The sequence below is a fragment of the Jatropha curcas genome, chromosome 1 (genome assembly GCF_041381405.1).
Source record: "Jatropha curcas cultivar XTBG-Jc1 chromosome 1, XTBG_Jcur_1.0, whole genome shotgun sequence".
NCBI lineage: Eukaryota > Viridiplantae > Streptophyta > Magnoliopsida > Malpighiales > Euphorbiaceae > Jatropha > Jatropha curcas.
In genome coordinates, this window is record NC_143151.1 from 18,816,761 (window position 1) to 18,839,447 (window position 22,687).

The 22,687-nt window shown below is 32.8% G+C and overlaps 2 protein-coding genes across 12 annotated transcripts; one reads left to right on the forward strand and one right to left on the reverse strand.

Moving 5' to 3' along the window:
• The first annotated feature begins 7,330 nt into the window (after positions 1-7,330).
• On the forward strand, positions 7,331-15,202 carry LOC105634576 (RING/U-box superfamily protein). Its single transcript, XM_012217449.4, has 7 exons — positions 7,331-7,932; positions 8,221-8,566; positions 8,666-8,706; positions 12,451-12,492; positions 12,578-12,699; positions 12,771-12,879; positions 14,898-15,202. The coding sequence occupies exons 1-7, from the start codon at positions 7,687-7,689 to the stop codon at positions 14,934-14,936; spliced, it is 945 nt and encodes a 314-aa protein (XP_012072839.1). The 5' UTR covers positions 7,331-7,686; the 3' UTR covers positions 14,937-15,202.
• A 1,049-nt stretch (positions 15,203-16,251) lies between these two features.
• On the reverse strand, positions 16,252-19,271 carry LOC105634575 (homoserine kinase). Of its 11 annotated transcripts, none has more exons than XR_016318483.1 (5): positions 17,989-19,271; positions 17,156-17,258; positions 16,977-17,066; positions 16,763-16,851; positions 16,252-16,649 (listed from the first exon to the last, which is right to left on the reverse strand). XR_016318483.1 is itself a non-coding variant. In XM_012217448.4 (2 exons), the coding sequence occupies exon 1, from the start codon at positions 19,097-19,099 to the stop codon at positions 17,999-18,001; it is 1,101 nt and encodes a 366-aa protein (XP_012072838.1). In that variant the 5' UTR covers positions 19,100-19,271; the 3' UTR covers positions 16,736-17,258; positions 17,989-17,998. The 11 variants fall into 11 exon arrangements, 1 of the variants encoding a protein (XP_012072838.1); XR_016318485.1 differs by having other exon boundaries at positions 16,977-17,074; XR_016318487.1 differs by lacking the exon at positions 16,763-16,851.
• Between the last annotated feature and the right edge of the window lie 3,416 nt (positions 19,272-22,687).

Genomic DNA, 22,687 nt, shown 5'->3' on the forward strand with positions numbered 1-22,687 from the left:
TTTAATTAACTGATAATTTCCAATTAAAATCAATTAAATATGATTCATAGCTTATTCATGTCTCTTTTTTATATTTTCATATGAGGTTTTAGTCTCAATTAGAGAAGATTCTAAAGAGAATCACATCAAAGATAAATTAGGTATGCATTTAGGGTGTTTAGGCATCATTAGAAGGTCCAAAATACAAGGTTACATAGTGAGAAACAGCATAGTACACGGCTAGGCCGTGCTCCCTGACATGGCCGTGTCAGCAGGTTATGTTTCTCAAGTCAGTAGACTACATGACCTAGGTGTGTCAGGCGACATGGCCGTGTAATCTGGGTTTTCCAGTTACGAGATTTTACTCTCTTAAAGCCTTTAAACATGCCAAATCAATTCTTCCTCTCAAGAACCAAACATTAGCACTTAAAAAATACTTTCAAACATGCTAAATAAGAGTAAAAACACTCAAGGAACATTATTATTTCTTCATAACATCAAATTCAATCAATACATTCAAATTCACAAAAACTCCCAAAATATCCTCATGATCACAATCATAAAACATCAATGGAATAAATCAAATTAAACACATACTTGTAGAGTACTATCTTCAAATTGCACAATAACAAACTCAATTTCACAATTATGCCCTCCCTTTGCCCTTATCAACCTTAGAAGGTTCACTCTTCTTTATGAGTTTGAAATAAAAAACGAAACATAAATCAACAACAACTAGTGATTTACCTAATCATGTTGATTCTATATATGTAATCAGAATCAAAAAACAACTTAAGGATTATGAAATGGAAGCTTATCTTGATTACAGAATGCCTTATGTGATCACAGCCTAATTGCACCTTAATCTTCTTGCTTTAATTCACTATTCTAATCTTAATAATACTTGATTTGTTGTTGGATTGCAGATTTCAATGGTGGAAATCACATAAACGGAAGAAGAGCTTCCCGTTCTTTTCCTCTCTTTTCTTTCCAGTGTGTGTATGTGTGTGAAGAGGGGGCGACACCCTCTTTTCTCAAAGAGGGTGTCAGCCTCTCTTTTAGTTTAGGTTAATATTTTTTTTCTTTTTTTCCTTTCTTACCACGCAAAAATGGCCCATAATTAAATAAGCCCACTTAATTAACCAAAACTCATTTAATAAAATACCAATAAATATATTTAAAATATTTTAACAAATAACTCCTCTTAATAATAATTAATAATAATAATCAATAAATCACATTTTGATAATTAAATTCTTAATAAATGCTAATAATTATTGATGATAGAGTATTTAGAATTAAGGAGAAGAAACTAGTCGTGTATGTCTCATCCCTAAACTAGTATTTATATAGTCGTAGAGAGTAACTTGATTTGGATTTGAGATAAGATAATGTAGAGACTTTTTCCACCATATTTATTTCCTAGCCATTGAAGGGAGATTTTAGGAGATTTTCTAGATTATTTAGGGGATTATGTAGATAAACTAAAGATAATTATATTAATAATATTAATGTTCAAATATTAATATTATCAGGAGTCCCCCAAAAGATGTTGGTCATTTCTGTCCAACAAATGTTATAGATTGGTAAAGTGTCGTAGTTAAGTTACTTAAACTGGAATGAATGGACTACTTAAATCCAAATAGGTGAGCTGCTTAAGCACGAACAGGTGGATTGCTTAAGTCCGTTTAAGTGTAGAGCTGCTTAAGCTCATCATGTGCTGCTTAAGCTCATCATGTACTGCTTAAGTCCGAATTCATGAACTACTTAAGTCCATTTAAGTATTGAACTGCTTAGGCTCATCATGGACTACTTAAGTTCGAATTTTGTGGACTACTCAAGTTTGTTATCTTGGACTGCTTAAGTCCGGATGTCATGGACTGCTTAAGCCCATTTAAGTATTGAGTTGTTTAGGCTCGATGACCTCCTTTTAACTCAGACTAATGGCTCTTTCTTTGATTGTGCTACTTGCGCTTTTATCATGACAAATAAAGTATAAAGCACAATGAACTAATTAATAAAATTGCTTTGTTTTATCAAATGTGAAGAAAATAAATAAATATTGTTATTAACTTGTCATTAATCCAATCAAATATATATATCTATATATATTACTTGTATCATGGTTGACTTACTATCCCCTTGCCCAAAGAAAAATAAAATTAAAAGGAAACTGCAAAATTTTAATTAGCCAAGATGACTTCGTAAATTTTGATAAAAGCATTCATGGTTTACTAAAAAACTTTGGGTGTTTATTAAGCATTTATCAATTAAGGTAACTGAAGCAATTAAATTAGAAGAGATCAAATAAGATAGCAAATAAATCATGTTTTACCTCTCTTTCTAAAACCTGCGTCTATTATAGAATTTATATTTTTTTATCGAGATCAAATAAGATAGCAAATAAATTCTATTTTTTTCTATCTTTCTAAAATCTACTGCTATTATAGAATTAATATTTTTTTTTACCGAAATAGATTATATCTAGACACTGGTGTTATCTCCCACAATATTGTTTCACGTACCATATAAATACAATCAATCTAGCAATGCATGATAACAAGCTAGATCACAGGATAACAAAGAGCCAGCACAATTAGAATTCAAAACTATAGAACCATCTATCCAAGGATATCCAAATTATTAACTCAAAGATATAAATGATTAATATTCTTATTCACCGAGAAAGGAAACAATACATGATATATATATATTAAATAATATGTTTTTCTATTAGAGTTGCTAACAAAAATCAGTAAATTGAAAATAATAAGATGCACAATTTATATCCTCATATCACACAAGAATCAACATTAAGAAATGAAAAAGCCAAGTAGTAAGACAAGCTAAAACCAAGAAAGAGATTTCATAAATATTATATATTTTATTGTAGCCATCACTCTTCAAAGTAGAGATTTTTAGAAATAAAAAGAAATATATAGTAATTGAATTTATTTGTCCTTTTCTTTTTCTTTTTACCTGATATTGAATAATGTAATTATATGCATCACTCCAAATAAATAAATAAAAGGTTCTCCTAATAATAGAATATAAGAATAATCAAAATCAAGTATGATAAGACCAATTTAATTTTTCTTAATAATGACTAAACTCTTTGTAGAGAAAAATTAAGTACGATAAACTGTCATATTTAGCTAATAATTTTCTTCATTATAAGCAAACAATAGAGATTTTTTCTTAAGTGGACTCGAATAATAGATATTTTTAAACAATAAACTATAAAATATATTGTTCAGAAAATAATTAAAATTAAAAGTACAAGCTGTAAATATATCATCCTATCACAACAGTTTAATGTCACGCCCCAAAGAAATAGAAACAATTAATTATTATTTAATATGCTAATAACTTGTTTAAAAGTGCAAAAGAGAATTACATTGTAATGTCTAATGAAAACATTATTATAACTGTATGAAAATCACATTAGCTCTACATATAACAGTAGGTGTGTATGTAAATGGTATGTCGTAGGTGATTTTAACAAGAGTAGCTAAGTAATCTTTTCAATTTTATCACCTAGTAAGAGGCAACAAAAGTACTAATCTTTTTTCTTTTTAGTTCATGCAAAAGTAATAATTATATATAATTAATCTTTTATTTCCTTCGTCCTCTACATAAATTATTGAAGGATAGACTACAGACATCAATCAGTTAATTAATCAATTCAAAAATTTATTCAAGCGAAGAAGGAAAATATTGACCCCTCCTGTTTCTATCAACACTATAGAGGTGTCATAGTATGTTTATTACTCCAATAATACTGCAGCTAATTAATCATAGAGTAATAATTAGCTAGCTAATTTATTTTCGACACAAAAATAAAATAATGTGGATAATGAAGCTAAAGATTAAAGGACCTCATGAAGCATTCAACAAACAATAGGATCTGATCATAAGCTTTCTTCAAAAGAATGACGTATAAGATTTCTACATATTCTATTCATGAAGCTCAAGAAAGAAAATAAAATACTAAAAAAAGTTTCGTATAAGCATGCTTTACTTCTTTTGGTTGATTAAATTCTGATTAGTACTAAAATAATTACAATATCAATTTGCAAAAAAAAAAAAAAAAAAAAAAAACATTATGATTTGTGAATATTTCTTTTAAAAAGATGAATAAAGAGGATATGATAAAAAAACAAAGCATATTTGATTTACCTTTTGAACTTGGATGATTTCTAATAAAGCCATAAAATTGCAAAAGGTTTACAAGAAGCCTTTATTTACCTACAAGAAGCCTTTATTTACCAACAATAATTTGAAATTCCGCATGAGCTTGAGTTATTGATTCACAAGGAAGATTAAAGATTAGAAGTGAAAGCCAGCCAAGGATATCAACTAGTTATCTTCTATAGGCATAGGGGCTCCTATGAAGGGTTGAGACTAGAACTCTAACATCCAAATGACTTTGACTACTAGTCATTGATTCGCGAAGTAAATGCATTCCATGCTCACCACACAATTTGATGATAGAGTACTTAGAACTAAGAAGAAGAAACTAGTCTTGTATGCCTGATCACTAAACTAGTATTTATATAGTAGTAGAGGGTAACTTGATTTGGGTTTGAGATAAGATAATGGAGAGATTTTCTCCATTATATTTATTTCCTAGCAGTTGAAGGGAGATTTTAGGAGATTTTCTAGATTATTTAGGGGATTATGTAGATAATTAAAGATAATTATATTAATAATATTAATATTATCAATTATTAATAAATACCAAATTAAATCTTTTTATGTAAACCACCAGTATCCGAACTCCTTTACCAAGGACCGCCTACTCTAGTTCGAGGCTTAGTTACAGTTAAGGCTGTTCACCCCTCTTTACAGGTACGTTTAGTGGGGATCAAATCTGAGAGCTCTTTCCACACGCGCAGCGTGCGTTACCAACTGAGCCACAATCCATAAGTACCAAATTAATTATTTTAATTCTCAATACATAAAGAAAAATCATATTAAAAAAGGAAAAATATTCTAAAATTGATTTAACACCATTTCTAATCCCAATTCCAAATATCTAAGTGCAATTAGAACTATATAACATTAAATTCTATAACTAGACTTCCTAAGGTACTACTTCACAATTCGCAATTTAGAAATCATTTAATGCATGAATGATCAAACTAATGGCATGCAATGCATGAATCACAATCAAGACTCAATAATATGAAAATAACTTATCCAAATTGATTCATACCAAACCCTAATTAGGTATCAATTAGCAATCCAGTAAGCTATTATTCATAATTCCAGAAATCAAGGCGTTACATCTAGATATGCAGGTTGCTTCCTTGTAGCATCCTAACGGATTCTTTTCTTCTTCCTGGATAAAGGTATCTCATCATCAGCAACATGATATATTACCTCCATTGTGGGATTATCCAACTCTAATGCGTCTTGAGCAGGAGGACTAGAGTTTGTTCCAACATTAGGAGGAACAAGGTGCGCGGAAGTAGGACGATCGGAAGGTAGGACAATTGAGGTTGGAGGAGGAATAGGCCGAGCTTATGGTGGGGGAGTTTCTGTATTTTCCTTATCTTCATCTCTTAAAACCAAGCCTTCATTCCTAGTAGGTTTTTTCTTTGCTTTTGTAGCAACTTGTGTTTCCTTTTTCTTTCTTCTTTACTGTTTCGCTTTCTTCAGGAAGTCATCACCCGCTATATCTACAACAAGTAAAGCATGTTAAAAAGTCAGTTTAAAAGGGGACGATCATCTGGAATCATACTATATGTACCTTTATTAACTTTTCTTCGGTATGAGTTCTTTCCCACGCGAATCACAGGATACTTTAACTTTAAAGACCCTGGATGTGAATGAGTCTCTTGGCATAGTTGACTAAAGTTTCTATACTTGTTTTTTCTTTGTCTCTTAAGAGTCTATCTTCACGAAAGGGGGGGGGGGGAGCAATTCTTAACCAGCATGTGTTTACCCCAAAATCCTTTTGACTCTTCACCACAAAGAATTTTTCTTTCCATCTTCCCTTTAGGGAACCAGGCATTCCCTCAAACACACCACTATGATCACAAGCAGATAGGTAAAGATGATCCTCCCTTTCTCGGTTAGGTAGTATAGAGCATTTATAACATAAAATGAAAACTCCAAGTTGGCTTGGCAAGTTGTCCTGGCGAGCTAAGGTACTAAGTCCTAGCATTATCCTAATGCTATTAGTGGCGAGCTGAGAAACATTAACGCCTAATTGGTTTAGGTATTCACTTAATTCTCCTTGCGATTAAAGGTGCACGCCGACCCTCAAATCTTCCTCATACAAAATCAGAAAATTTGGGTTTTGCTTGAAATTTGTCCGAACATTATCATCCATAGTTAACAGTTTGAATTCCCCAGGGATTGAATATTTCATCCTAATTTTGCCTATGTCTCCTTCCTCCAATAAGGATCTTAACTCTGAAAATCTATTCTCCTTTTGGAGACCATTTTCCTTTTCTTGAAAGCCTTTTTGGATTTTATAGGGGTTGAAGAAAGGTCTGGATGGAGATTAAGGTGAGGAGTGTTCCCATCCCTAATAATAATGCTGGTGGCTCTCCAGGGGAAACTTGAGAAGCCTGGCTGACTATTTCCATCGCATTCAAATGACGACTAGTCGAAAACTGTCATGACCCGAAACCGTTTGTCGGATCATAGTAAGCTTAAGCCACATAGTTTGATCACACCAAACAGATCTTAGAAACAATAAGCCTCATTACTTTAAATATGAGTCTATAATCACATTATTCTTGGCCAAATTTTACAGTCAAAACGTGCTTAACCTGGCTTGGAATCACCCGTATTTTTTTTTTTTTTTTACAGATCCAAATAAAAGAATTGAGGACCATTTTCGATATGAGCTTTTTTTACCTGACCCGCTTTGAGAGTGAGCCTGCACGGGCTGGACCAGACACGTTTGCGAACTACCCACTTTAGGAGGTCAGAGAAAACTGCAACCATGTTGTGGTAAAAGTCATAACTACGAAGATTATTGCAAGTAGAACTTTATATAAAAAGAACAAAAATTTACACAACTAGCCTTTAGAAATTGTCCACGAGCTGTAGATCTGATTTTCTATATTAAAATTACATATAGACTAGTTAAGGTGGATTGTGAACCATGACCCTTCTAATCTGTTGAGATATCTCAATTTATTTAATTATTTCATTGAATTTAATTAGTTTTTAGTTTGAATGAAAATAGTTTTTTTCTTTTAAAAATGAACATGTCCAGGCCGGGCCTGGCCCGGCTGCCCGTGTGACAGTACTAAGTGTTCAGAAAAAAAAATATTACTCCATATATATAAATACAAGGACCAAGACGATAATAAATGCAAATTGAAGGATTATGGGGTATATCGATGATCTAAACATCAATCACACATTAGGATTTGGGCCCGCAATTAGAAGCGAGACGCTCCCGTAAAGCGGCTGTCGAGTTCAAAATAGAGAGGGGAGGAGGGATAGCAGGGTCGGTTCCTTTTGTATTCTTCTCACAATTCTTAAATTTCGATTTTGATTTTATTAACTAACTATTAAAGTTCTCTCTCTTTCTTCAATCCGACATCTTTTTGATTCTTCAAATATTCTACTTCGGATTCGATCAAGCCAGAGGCACAAAACAGAATCGATCCATTCGGAAAACCATATAAAAGGGCAAGAAACCAAGAAACCGGAGAGCCTTTTCCAATCCATATATTAAGAATGGAGAACAACCCTAAATTAGGTTCAGGAGAAGCGAAGAGTATTGGCAATAATAACAATAACAACGACAGCGAGAGGGAACAAGAGCAGGAACAGAACCTTAATTTAGGTTCTGCAAACGATAATAATGGAGATGAAGAGGAACAGGAAGCCCAGCCTCCACGCCAGTCTTCTAGAAGAACTCCCTTCACTAATCTCAGTCAGGTCGATGCTGACCTCGCTCTTGCACGTACCCTCCAAGAACAGGTCTCTTTCTTTCTGATTTCTCAGGATAATTTAGGGTAGATTAGCGATTGTTCGATTCTCACTCCTTTAATGCCTCCTTAATCTCAACTTCATTTGGGTTTTCAACAAACTTGATTTTAATTTTTATGGGTTTGTTTATTTGCTATATTTTGTTGAGCTCAAAGTTTTAACTTCTGACAACTGAATATACTAGACGACCAAAGTATTGGGCTTTTGATGGCTGAAAGATTTGGTTAGTAGGTGTTATTCTTCATGGTATTTTCATTGATGTTCTTATTTATGGATTAGGAAAGGGCATACATGATGTTGAGATTCGGCAATGAGGGGAGTGATTATGGAAGTTGGGAAGCTGGAAGCTATTTTCCAGATGATGAGGATGATTTTGGTGATCCTGATGATGACAGTGATGGAGATGATGATGATGAAGAGGAGGAGGAGGATGGCACAGATGTAGATGATAGCATGGATGCTTTTGATGTGCATGCTCATACTGATGCTGATGTTGATAATAATCCTGCTGTTGATCTTGACCCAGCCATGTTTTCTAGCGATGAGGCCTATGCTAGAGCCCTACAAGATGCTGAAGAAAGGGAAATGGCTGCTAGACTCTTGGCTCTTGCTGGAATAAATGAGAGTGAGTGTTGAAAGAGAAATGCCGCCATGTTTTCAACTGATGAGGCATATGCTAGTTTGTCTTGTCTAGTCAAACTTATATTATTGTTTTTCTTTACAGGAGAAGTTGAGGACGTTGAGGATCTTGGTGCTAACTCCCAGGTACAAATTTTTGTCTCTCTGTAGGATTCTTTCTATTCTCCTTCACCTGAAAATTTGTCTCAATCACATGACATGCTATCAGAAATTTCAGTTCTTTCATGATGTATCACATTTATTTGAATTGATAGTCAATCTTTTATCTTTGTAATACAAATGTAAGCCTAATTTGTGTTTTGCCCAATATGTCTGTGGTTCAATGATTCTAACATTCCTATGGTAAGAAAATAGTTGAAAAATTAACATTTAAGTAGAAGTCAATTGCACAAATATCACATACTGAAAATATGCTCCTTGCCTACGTCTTCAGAAGCTCCAACCTAAGGCATCTGGTTAAATTTCCTTTTTCTTTTTCTTTATTTCTACTCTAGATGCTGCTGTTTATATTTAATCGGAAACTTCTTAACAGACTTCGTCACTCGTTAGTCTTTCCTAACAATGTCAAGAATCAAGGAGTTATTCTTTTAGTTTGTTTTAATAGGAAGATGTGAATATAAAGTTGAAATGGTTCTTTTCAATTATTTTTCCTGGGGATAACTTATGAGGTAGTCTTGCTACTAGAGAAGATTATAAACTTGATATCACAAACAAGCAACTATCAAAGAGAGTATATGTGGGAAAAATTGATAAGCTTAAAATAATGAAACAGTGGAACAGTGGGCTAAGGGTGATTGGATTTTAACTTATGCTGGGCGGTTGACACTCCCTGTAACTGGCAATTGAGGGGGATTGCTTTTAGTAAAAATAAAGGTTAACTGAAGAAGGTGAAAGTTCTCCAAAATGCCAAGGAATGAGGAGAGAAATAATAAAAAAGTAGGAAAAATGAGAATCAAAGAGAGAAATGTTCTAGAAGCAATAGAAGAGGACTGAGGGAGGGTTGGATAGATCCAAAAAGGAAAAAAAGATGGGAAAGATGAAATAATTTCTATGACAAAGACATCTGCTAGCTGAAAAGAATCAATAAGCTCTTAACATGGTACTCTAATAAACCCTGATAAAGTCCTTGGACCTAGCTACTGGTTTTGTGTATTTTACCATCTTAGCTGAATAAGGGTTACCTCATTTAAGTAGCTACTTGGGTATCTCTTTCTGCTTTAACTTATGAAGGTGCTTAACTTGAAGATGTCCCAATGAAGAAAAAGATTGAAAACTACAAGTTCTAAACATAAAATTTAATTCCAAGTACTAAGTTATATGTGCAAAATTATTCTTAATCTATCAATTGAGGATTGTAGGAGTGAGTGACTGATGAAGAGTATCTTCATTAAGTGATTGTAAATATGCTACCAATAAGCTTAACTTACAGAAGAGTTATCAAAATTTTAGATAAAGGTAAAACTGTAAGTTCTAAATTTTTGAAACCTAATAATCATTACCTACATCATTATCTACACAAAATCTTCAAAGCTATGGATTAATTGGATGTTGTAATGATGGACTAATGGGTAAATAGATGGAGCTTCATTGAGGCACATAGACGGCTAAACTTGGTTTATGGACTGATAACTTGGGGCAAGAATCATCTTTAAAAATGCCACAACCTAAATACTGATTCAAGAACATTTTTTAGTTTTCAGATATTTTCCTGATGCTTATAATGATAATACCTGTTCCCTTGTGTAGCATAATCATCCATATCTTTGTTTTGACAGTAAACTAAGACTGTGTTGTAGTATTTTCTAAATTAAGTATTATACAGCACTATTGTTTTCCCCCTGTGGAACCTTCATTTCAGCCACTTGTTTGTTTTGTCCTGTTCCTATTCATCATAAGAAATGGTCATATTGTTTAGAGATTAGAGCTAGGGTTTCTAGAATCCAGAATTAGGGCGTAAATTGAAATGGCATATCAGGCCATTTTAAGGAAAAATAGGGAAAATATGAAATAAACAAAAGAGAACTATTATCCTCAGTAAAGTAGTGCTTAATGTAAATTTGCTAGAGTTTTGTTGACTGAAATATTGGATAGTAATGCTTTCCAAGCATGATATTGGTGACTTCAAAATATAGTCCTAAACCTTTACTTGGACTCTTATTTCTTAGAAAAAATGGACATTTTTTACATTAACATTCTGGTTTACTTTGTCTAAGATTATTAATACAACTGAGAAGGCTCATTGTTTATTTGACTCCTGTACTGACTAGGAAGTTTTGAGATAAATTCAAACAAAGTAACATTAAAACTGTAAATCTAGCACGCAAATTGGCTAAGAAACACCCATGCTGAATCTGCATCAGTTTAAGTCCTTTCAAAGAGAGAGATGATTTTGCTATTAAATTAGCTGTTGGTCTAGTATTTTAGGGGGTTCAGGTTTCTTATTGTGATTTCTTTCTTGCTGGAAACTGGAAATAATTGGTCTTTTGCAGTATTGGCTGTTTGTTTACATTGTAAGATTTTTTATTTGATTTGTGTTTGATCTTCTTAGTTTTGTATTTTTAGTGCAAGTACTAGGAGTTTGGGTTCCTTGGTTTGGAGCGAAGCTGAGTCCGTGTATCTGTGCTTTTAATCTTTTTTTTTTTTTTTTTTTTTTTTTTTTTTTTTTTTTTTTAAGAAGCATACATAAATAGAAGTAGAGAAAATTTCTAGCAGTTGTGGTTGTATTTTACAATACATTTCAACCCTAAATGTGATGTCTTTGTATCCTTTGAAATGGAAAGAGAAGAAGAAAAAGGGGTGGGGGTGGGGGGTGGGTGTAAGTTCTCATGAACTGAGTGTGGAGCTCAATCTTGTTGTTTCATTTCTATTTTGGTATCAAATATGATATAATTCTGGTCTGAAATACTTCCCTTTTCATGCTAGAATCCGTCCTTTTCAATCCTAATTTATATTCCATAGCATCAAAGAATCTCTAGTTCCTTCAAACTACTATCTGGAGCACTCTTTGCAATGCCAAATCTGCAAATCAGATCAGCTAAATTCTTCATCTTTTTTTCTACTTTCGTTTGATTACTTATTGTTCCCCTTATGGTAGCCTAATTTTTCCACTTATTTGCTACCTTTGCTTGCTTCAAAATCAACCTCAAAACAGGCTTTGAACTCTAGTTTATAAGTTGTCCTGATCAAGAAGCCATTAGGATAGGAGGTTTTACACCTGGTATAAATTGATTCTGCCCAATGAAACCTAGTGATATGGTAAAATATGCACTCCAAGAAGCTTTGTTGTAATGTTCCTTTCATTATTGAACCAAATAATGTTGTGGCACTATAAATGGCTACTTGCCCAGCCCTTGAGGAATATGTTATTGTAGATTGCCTTTTCTGTGTCTGTCTCATTTTTCTTTTTTTTTTTTTTTTTTTTTTTTTTTGGCTATTGATTCTCAATCATTTTGTACTTTTATTTTAGCTTTAAATTCATTAAAGTTATTGTATTATATGCCAAGTAATTATTTTTCTGGGTCGCATCATATCTATTAGGTTTATTCATCTAAAGGAATACTTGTTCGATTTCTTTCCTTAAAAATGCATTGGAGAATAAAATTTACTGTATTGCCACCATATTTTTCAGGCTAACTGTTTCCTCCATGCAAAGGATGTTAAATGCTATAATTTCAAAGAGTATTAGTGTTGCATTCCACTCCAAAGTGTTTATAATTTAAAAGTATCCCCTTTTAATGGTAGCTTCTAGTTATGTTTGTATGTGAATGAAAATGTGTAGAAATGAGCCCTTGTCCAGAATGTAGAATCTGTTTTTTTCTACACTTAATTTTGTTGTCTTAGAATTCCTCTCATTTGCTCTTGAATCTGCAGGATGCATGGGAGGAGGTCGATCCAGATGAGCTTTCATATGAGGTGAGCTAGGCTTTGATCTGGTGCTTCTAGTGGTGAAGCTTCTAGTTTGATTTACTCCTTATGGTATATGCTTTGATCATTATAGGAGTTGCTTGCATTGGGTGAAGTTGTTGGAACTGAGAGTAGGGGGCTTTCAGCTGATACAATTGCCTCTCTGCCTTCAGTAAACTTCAAGGCAGGAAGCAGTCAGAACGGAAGCAATGATTCGTGAGTGCAAATGCTTTATTTTATCGCAATAGTCGGTATGTGATACTTAAATATTTATGCTTGTGTTTCAGCTGCGTCATATGTCGTTTAGATTACGATGATGGTGAGACCCTAACAGTGCTTTCTTGCAAACATTCCTACCATTCAGAATGCATAAATGATTGGTTGAAAATAAACAAGGTATGATTCTTTTGTCCTATGTTGGTAGCTCTACAGAGAATCTCTTAGTGTTGTTTCTTTGTAGTTTTCACTCAGAAAGCATGCTTGTGGCTTATATTTTACTGAAAATTTTTGTTTCTAATGGACTGACATTTTATGCCATATTAACCTAACCACCTAGGTTTTTGTTTTTTATTATTTTTTAAGGTTAGGTCCCTCCTCTCACCTCTTTTTTGTTGGGCATTTTTATATAAAGATTACACTTCATTCAATAATATAAACAGGTGATATTTCTATTAGAACTCAGGACATAAGTACATGCATGAGATTCTTAAATTAATTTTCTAATGTTGCCTCGATTTCATCAACTCTGCGTAACACTAAGCTTTAAAAAGAAAATAGTTTGGGTAAGCCATTAACACCTTAGTGCATAAAAATTTAAATTATTTACTTAGTTAGCTTGATGGCTCAAGAGTCTGTCTGTGTACTAGAAGCCATTTCATTTTAATATATAATTGGCCAAAGTCTATTAAAAATATTGTATCCTTGAATGGATTAGGAAAATCCTGCTGCACCATTGACGTTTTATTTAACATATTGCACTCTTATATTTTTGTTTTGACCTATTGCACTATGTTTTTAATTTTATAATTAGTTGGCAAGATTTACAGCTCATCAATGAATGATAAGATAAATGAATAATTTTCTCTTTGTTTCAATTTAAACTCGATGATTTGTTCAATTAATCATGGTTAGAGAATAAATGGAGGGATGGGAAAGACATGGAGTGGAGGGGAAGGCAATGGTGGCAACTTCCTTCCTTTTGGGTTGGTTTCTAAATTTTTGTAACGGGGCCTAGAAAGAGAGGGTAGTATTTGCCTTTCCTTCCCCTCACATATGGTGAAAAGTCATTACCCCCCAAATTGAGGTAGAATATATTTCCCCGCGTCCCAAAAAAAAAAAAAAAAAGGTCGTCTTTTAATCCTCTTCATTTAATGATAATTTTAAAACTAACATGAGAGAATACAAAATTATGTCTTTTAACAATTAAATTTCCTCCCCATATGCCCAGACAAGCCAAAATATTTGTTCCTCTTCTTGTCATCTCGTTTCTGGTTACCATTTTAACACGGGAAGGGTCGAAGTTTTAGGAAGCTGGTCCTTTGAAAAATTCCTGCCTGACAGTTTTGTCAACCAAGCCAGTGTAATTGATTTCACTTTGAGCTTGCTGGTTATCCACAAATCTAAGAAGGGATTTTATTGCTTTCTTAATCATGCCATTTTTTTCTGAATGCATCTGGACAATTATTGTTCGGTTGAACTAAACATAGTAATGTCGGCCATTGTTGATTTGATAGTAAATTGGTGCTCAGCCTACTAATGGGACAGTGTTATTGTAATATAAAACGAAATGATAGAAATTACTCATTTATTGGATGCTTTTCCTCTGCGTATTAGAATTTTTTGTGGATGAAAAGAATCAATTATTAATTGTTGTCGAGTATTGTTCATTGATGCTCTGTTGTTCTCTCTCTCCTTAATTTAATGTTGTTTGGATAGATAGAAAAAGTAATTTAATGTTGTTGGTTGGAGTAAGAATCATTTGGCATGCGTTTTTTATACTAAGAATTTGGAAGCCTATCAAAAGGGTACCTCCTCTCCTGCCAATCAGTTCAATTTGTTGGGCCCACCTGACAGAATGGAGATGGATACTTCCATCCTTTTACACATCTTCCCAACCAAACAATGGAACAGCTCTTTTCTGTTGAAAAAATAACAGCATAAAATGCAGAAATAATTCAATTGAATTCACAGATTCCCCTAACTACTTGTTATATGATAAACGTCCTGGGTTTGGCGAGAATGTCATTATTCCATGTTTTTGCCTCTCTTCTTGATTTTGCATTACTGCTCTTGCTCTCTTTTCTACCAATTAAATTTTTAAAGAACAAATGGCAAGTAAATCACTTGTTTAAAGATCACCATTGGTATATGATGTGAAGAATGTGTTGTATGACTCCTGCCCTCTAAAACTGCAGGTTTGTCCTGTCTGCAGCAAAGAGGTCTCCAGTTCTTGACACAGCTAGTGTTTGTTGGAGCATCCTATTCTACAAGCGAAAGGTCATCTACACAAAGTTGATGGTGCTTTCCTAATAGGCGGTAATCTGAATTTGAGGACGTCTGTGGTATTCATTCTTATTTAGCTTCCATCCCCATACATAAAATTGGTATATCGAGTTATTTTATGGCTTTTTGACTGAAACAACAGGAAAGATATCCATTTCTGTTTGTTCCTCTCCCAATCTCTAAGTTTAGCTATACAAATTAGTTCTATTTTCTAAAACTTGGAATTGTGTTTATCTTTCTTGCTCTTAGAATTTCCTATACTGTGGCTTTATATTGCCAACGGTAGCTCTCAACAAAGAAATACATGGAATGCACCAACGTGGGGATCCTATATATACATATATATAATCTTGCAGCTTCTACTGCAATGGGATTGACGGCATTTTAGCTCTATTTGGTAATATTTACAGTATATATATATATATAAAATTAAATTACAATTCAGTAAATGGAGTCCAAAAATTATTGTTAGTTTTAGTTTCTTCAAAAAATTTTTAGTATAAAAATATTTAAAAACCATTTCCTGTTCCAACTATTTAGAACGAGATTATTGCCTTGGGCTGCTTCATTGTGCCACAACTTATAGTTTGTATTGGAAAAATTCATTCACTTGACTTCTTTTTTGGCTTAGTTACTTGAGCCTGACCTTTATTATATTTTCAGTTTCAGCTCATTATTTTTTTTTCCATCAATTAAATTTATTCTCCAATCAGTTTATTGACCAAAATATTATTAAATCAACGACAATGTTATTTATTGTAATTAGATGCTTGAATCATAGAAAAAGTACCAATTAAATATTTTATTGTTGACTGGACAAGTTTGAATGATATTTGACCGAACCAATGCAAACCGAGTAGATTAAAATTTTGAATGATTTTGTAATTTCAAAGAGAATTTTGTACATTAACTGAAACCAAGGATAACATTAGGCTTGGCTAGTAATAAAATCACCATAACCTATCTTAAATCTTTGTAACTACCTTAGGTTTGTATAACAAGTTCAAAAATCAATTTATAGACCATTCTTGTCATAAATGACGGAACCCACAAACTAAATTAGAGTATTACAATACAAACTTATGGTGGTGAAGCTCTTAATTGATGCTTCAAGTGCTCCACTGTTTCTCTTTTAGACCAATCCAAACATCAGTTTCTTTTCCTTTTTCCTTCCTTTTCTGGTAAAAGGTATTGTCCTTTGATGTATAAGGCTAAAGAAAGAAATTTTTTAGACTCAAAAGCATTAGTAATTGGTAAAGGTCTTGATGCTTAAATAGTGCTCCTCTGTTACTTTCTTTTATAACCTTTGAAGCATTAGTAAGTGGTCACCATTATAGATATAGCTCTATTTGATCATATGGGCCCTACTAGGTTGGACAATTTTTGGTATCCCTATTCCAATAGTTACAGAATATTATTTTTCTAGATATAGCCACGGGCCCATCTCTCTTCATTAACCTTTAACACTTTAGCCACATTCAATGACACAAATCCAATAATTTCCTTGCTTGCGCCCAACAATAATTGCACTCCATGCAGTAGGATCTCTCTGAGTCATTGAATCAAACAGTTTTCTTGCAAAAACAACTTCACCACATTTGGCAAAAGCGTTCACTATGGCTGTTCGGCGCACCAAATTTGCATTAGGAATTGAATGCAAATGTCTGGTCACAAAAATCCAAACAAAAATAAATTAAATATTAAACTAAAATTAATTAATATAGTAAAAAAAATTATGAGGGGTAAAATATAAATAATACTAAAGTTTAAAAATTACTATTTACAAAAGTCTAAAGTCCCCATGGTGAATCTGTATTTTAATTCTCAATTATCCCCTATAGAACTCGGTCTTTTGTGATGCAGATTCTGATAGTTGGTTAAGAAAAATAAATTACTACATCAACTACAAAACCAACTGCTGCCTATTTGATTCCTCAGTGTAATACTTTTTCCAAAATAAAGTTGCTGAATCAGGAAAAAATGAAGGATACTTGTTGCCAATGAGGCACCTCCAATTGCTTCATCCGCTGCTCCAACCAAGAAGGGAACCTAAGCATTGACTGTTGTATTCTTATTTATACCTGAAGATCTAGTCCAGTTCAATTTTATAAAAATCTCAAAACCATATTTATTAAAACAAACACAAAATTATTAGCAAATATTATTCAACCTGGCTTCAAGTTCGACTCAATCAAGTTTCCAGAAGCTGAGCTTTCTTTGGGGATTGGAACAGCAAAGAGAATTCGTGTTCCAAACTTGTTTCGAATTAGCATCTGCAATTGGCAAAATTAAAACCAAAAAGAGAACTAATAACTTGTTCTGATCAAGGGAGGAAACAAAGATGAAATAAAACAGACATCTTCGCACTCTTATCAGGTATATACTCAACAAGGTGCCTAGATTTTGGAAGAAAACCAACCTCCTCTAAATCCAAAGATCTGAAGAAACATTAGGACCATGAGTGTTATCCTGGAATAGTAATGTGATGCTATGCATAATAGCACCAAAAACATATGATTAATTCATAAAAATATCACAGGAAGAAAATTGGCAGAGCTAATTCCTAAATTGTTGCAAAATTAGCTCATGCAAGCAAAAAATGGAATTTAGATGTATCCATATTACAAATCTCAGAGTGTGCATATTTTATCTTCTAGACATGTGAATCTGTTCCAATCTTTCTAGAGCAAATGTCAGAATCCTCATAACCAAAAAAGGGTGCAGCAAGTTCCACCATTAAAGCATAGCAATACAATGACAAGAACATTAAAGGATGTACATCTTCAAAGAGAATAAAATAAAGGCGGACAATGGCCAGATTAATTTGAAATCGAAATTGCTAGTGTTTCCAAAATAGTATTTGTTACAAGGAAATAAATAAACACTACAATTATTAGCATTCTCTGAAGCTATCTAGAAACCATTCTCTCAAACAAAACTGAAAGACTACTGAAAAACAGATAAAAGCTAAACACAAAAATGCAAAAGGAAAAAGAAAATTACACTTTGATTATCAGGTTGGAACACTGCCAACAAGCCTAGCACCAACTCTATCTAGCCTCTTCACCATAGCCACAGCCTTCAAATTTCCTTCTTTCAGAAAGGCCTCCACCATCTTCTCTCCAATCTCCTTTCCTCTTTCCTCATCATCAATCACCGCCACAGCTGTAGGCCCTGCTCCACTAATTGTACACCCAAATGCTCCGGCACTAATGGCCGCCTTCTTCACTTCTTCCATTCCAGGAATCAAGGGTGCCCTTTTAGGCTCCACAATTTTATCATTTGAGAGTGCCTTGCCCAACCCCACCAAATCTCCTTGCAGCACAGAAGCAACTAACGCCCCAGCTTGGCTGCAGTTCCAGACGTGATGAGGTATCCCGACTTCTGCCGGCAAAGCAGCCCGCATTTTCTTTGTGGGTGCCTCAAAATCCGGACTTACCAACACAAAGAAGATTTCTTTCTCTTCTGGAAAATTTAAGCTCATCAATTCTAAAGGATTATAATTTCTAATCAATACGAACCCTCCCATTATTGCTGGCGCTATATTATCTGCATGATAACCTGAAACTTTAGCTTCAGATTCCAACCCAGCACGAACAAGATCCTTAACTTGTAATTTTCCACCAAAAATCTCATTGACCGCCACAACAGCAGCCGCAGCACTGGCAGCACTCGATCCAAGGCCGCTCCCTAAAGGAAGGCCCTTTTCAAGTGTAAGAGAAAGACCCACCGAGCGGATATTAAGCATTTTCATGGCAGCAATAGCAGCGATAGTTGCGCAGTTCCATAGAGGGTTCTTTGAGAGTTTTTTACTGGCGTGGGTTCCGGTAATGTCAGAGATAGAAATCTCGCCGGGATGAACGGAGGGATCAATTCGAACGGCGACAAAGTCTCCTAGACCATCGACAGCGCAACCCAAGAAGTCGAATCCGGGACCAAGATTGGCAACTGTGGCAGGGGCGAAGGACCTGACGGATGTGTAGACGGGTTCGGGTTCAGTAGTGGCGATGGTCGGAAGAGCGAAGTTGCAGCGGAGGAGGGGTGGTGGCCTTTTGTTTTGTAATGAAGGAGAAAATGTTACCGGTTTCGAGGGTGACAGAAAACAGATCGCCATTATAGGATAGCGGGAGGAACGACAGTACGGGTTCTATTTCCAAGTGACATGACAGTAGGCTGTGCAAGTACGGTTCCGGCATGGTTATTAAGAGGAATGGAAAATATTCGGTTCCTTCGTTTTTAGAAACCTGAATTCCTTCGTTTTTAGAAATCTGAATTGGTACTGGAGGAATAAATAATCAGATTCAAACCGAATTAAATTTTTTGTGCAGTTCTAATATAGTTTATCGATTTTTCAATTTTAATTGTTTGATTTTGATTTTAATTTCGATTTCAATTTTAGTTTTTATTGAAAATTATTATATTTTTAAAATACATTACAACCTCTCTTTATATAAAATCTAGATAATGCTGATTTTGCAGGTTATTTTTTTATATATTATACTTTTAGTTTTTAATTTAATTTATAATTTATAAATTATTTAGTATACATAGTTTCATAGGCTATATAGACTTTTCAAAATTTAGAAAATTAAAAATGATGACTTGAACAAACATAAGTTGATATATATATATATTCACTTTATGAAAAAATAAAAATATATTGACTAATTCAATCATAAAATAAAAGGATTAAGTAAAAAAGTTTAAAAATTAAGATATACATAGATACTTATTTTAAATAAATAATAATTTTTTAAATAAAATTATTGATAGTTTGTGATTGATTTCTAATAATGTAGATAATAAAATTAAAAATTTAAATTATTATACATTTAATTTCAACCAGATTAAATAAACTCTTTACATATAAATACAAGTTAAACTAATTTTATAAAAGGGAAAATTATTATTTTGTCCCTGAAGTTTGCCATAATTATTTAAGTAGTTCTCGACATTTATACATATATTTATAACGTCCCTGAGGTTTGCCACCGTAATATTAATTGGTCCTTCCATAAAAAAATACACTTTTTCCGTTAATTTTGAGAAGAAAAGACGAAATTATTCTTTGGAAAAATAATTATTTCGTCCCTGAGATTTGCCATAATTATTAAGTAGTCCCCGACATTTATACAAATATTTATAACGTCCCTGAGGTTTACTTCCGTCATATTAATTGGTCCTTCCATAAAAAAAATACACTTTTTTCGTTAATTTTGAGTAGAAAAGACGAAATTATCCTTTATAAGTTTTTATTGACATTATTATTAATCTTTTTCCTCTAAAATACCTAAAACTCACATTTTCACCATCTTCCTCAACCCAACGCGGTCTTCATTGCCATCACCATGTCAATGAAAACTATCATCTCCATAACCAGATCACCACCAAAACTAAAACCCAACATCCAAGCTCAATCAAGCCATCATCACCCTTCATCTATTTATCTCTCTCTCCTTAATTAGAGGATTTAGGGTAGTTTGGTCATTCTATTAAAAATTAACAGCACAAAGTGTGTTTTTTGGACGGAAGGACCAAGTGATATGACGGAAGTAACCTCAGGGATGTTATAAATATTTATATAAATGGCGGGAACTACTTAAATAATTATGGCAAACCTCAGCGACGAAATAATTATTTTCCCTTTTAGTTTTGTTGGTGATCTAGTTATGGAGATGATACTTGACAGAGACACGGTAGTGGCAATGAAGACCGTGTTGGGTTGAGGAAGATGGTGAAATTTTGAATTTTAGGTATTTTAGAGGAAAGGGATTGACAATAATGTCAATGAAAACTTATAAAGGATAATTTCGTCTTTTTCACTCAAAATAACGGAAAAAGTGTATTTTTTTTTTATGGAAGGACCAATTAATATGACGGAAATAAACCTCAGGGACGTTATAAATATTTGTATAAATATCGGGGACTACTTAAAAATTATGGCAAATCTCAGGGAAAAAATAATTATTTTTCCAAAGGATAATTTCGTCTTTTCCTCTCAAAATTAATAGAAAAAGTGTATTTTTTTGAGGAAGGACCAATTAATATAACGGTGGCAAACCTCAGAGACGTTATAAATATATATATAAATGTCGAGGACTACTTAAATAATTATGACAAACCTCAGGGACAAAATAATAATTTTCCCTTTATAAAATGATTCTAGAAACTTTGATGGAGATTTAAAATTGTAATATTATTTAAAATTTTATTAAATTATTTTATTCAATGTAAATTTAAAATTACTGTATTGAGTAATAAGAGCTAAAATTTTTAACTTAGAATATTGAATGATATTATTAAATATCCCTTAATTAATTACGGGTCTTGAACTTATTTCTTATTAACACATTTAATTAAGAGTATGTTATGACTTCACATAAGAGTTCAAACTAATTCATTTAATTTAAATTTGAATAATTAATTGATATAATTAGTTTTATATAAATAAAATGTTTCAAAAAATTAGACCACCAAAACATATTAAATTAAAATATTATCATAAAACAAAATTAATCATTTTTACGTACAATAATCCTATATCATTTTTTATATACAATAATCTTATACTATTTATTTTAGCACCTAATTGTTCAAAGCATCCAATACAGTAAAAACATGGTACATGGTTCAATTCTGCTGCCCTCTGTGAGCACAAATACCAAGACCCCTTCTCAAGCTTATCTTTGCAGAAATCATTCAGCTCAACACGGTTAGTAAATCTATCCACACGACTTGGCGCTTTTTTAATACAATTTCTCGTATTACACATAGGCAATCCACCTCTAACGTGTTTCCTCCAGTATAAAATGCTAAAATGGAACCACCATAAATTAACAACATAAAGTCATAAAATTAAGACAGTGATAAATAATTCATATGAAAATAATTCAAAATTAAAATCATTGTTTAATAACATAATCATAGAGTTAAAAACTCCTCCAAATCCAAACTGTAATTTCTAATGATGCCTGCTTGGTGCTTCACTAAGCTGCTTCTTGCGGCACAGCACGTTACTAATGAAATATGGCTCTTGTGACCATAAGAGAAGTGAGAAAAAAAAAGGAGTTTTTATAGAGATAAAAGTGTTGGGTCAAGGGTCAATTTCTAGTCTCGGATTTTGATGATTAATACAAAACAAATAAATTTAAATTATGTTATTTGTGCTAATTTTATTTTATGCAGAATTACTATGGAAAGAAATCGTACAAGGCAAATCCTACATTGAGTGTGAAGATATTCGAAGATCCTAGTAGCTAGGTATTTTAGGATATTTTGTAGGATAGAGGGAAAATCCATATATGAGCACAAAAATTTATTTTTCTCTCAAAAATATTTTTCGGAAAATTAGATTCCTTCAAAATAAATTCTTTTATTTATTTTCGAAAAATATTCCTTAAATCGAAATGATCTATTTTCCTAAAACTAAAAAGATTTCTTCTCTAATATTTTTGGTAATAAAATAATACACTTTTCGAAAATATTTTTTGAAAGATCTAAAGTACTTAAATTTATTTTCTTACCTTAAAAACGAAGGAGAATCTTTTTCGTTTTTAGTAAGAGAATCCTTCTGTAAAATTATTTTCCAAATAATGTTGCCGAAAATCTTTTGTTTAAAGGAAAGCAAAATCGTGTTTTATTCTCTTACCAAAAATGATAAAATAAAATTTTGGTAACAAAGTTTTTCATATCTTCTAAATAA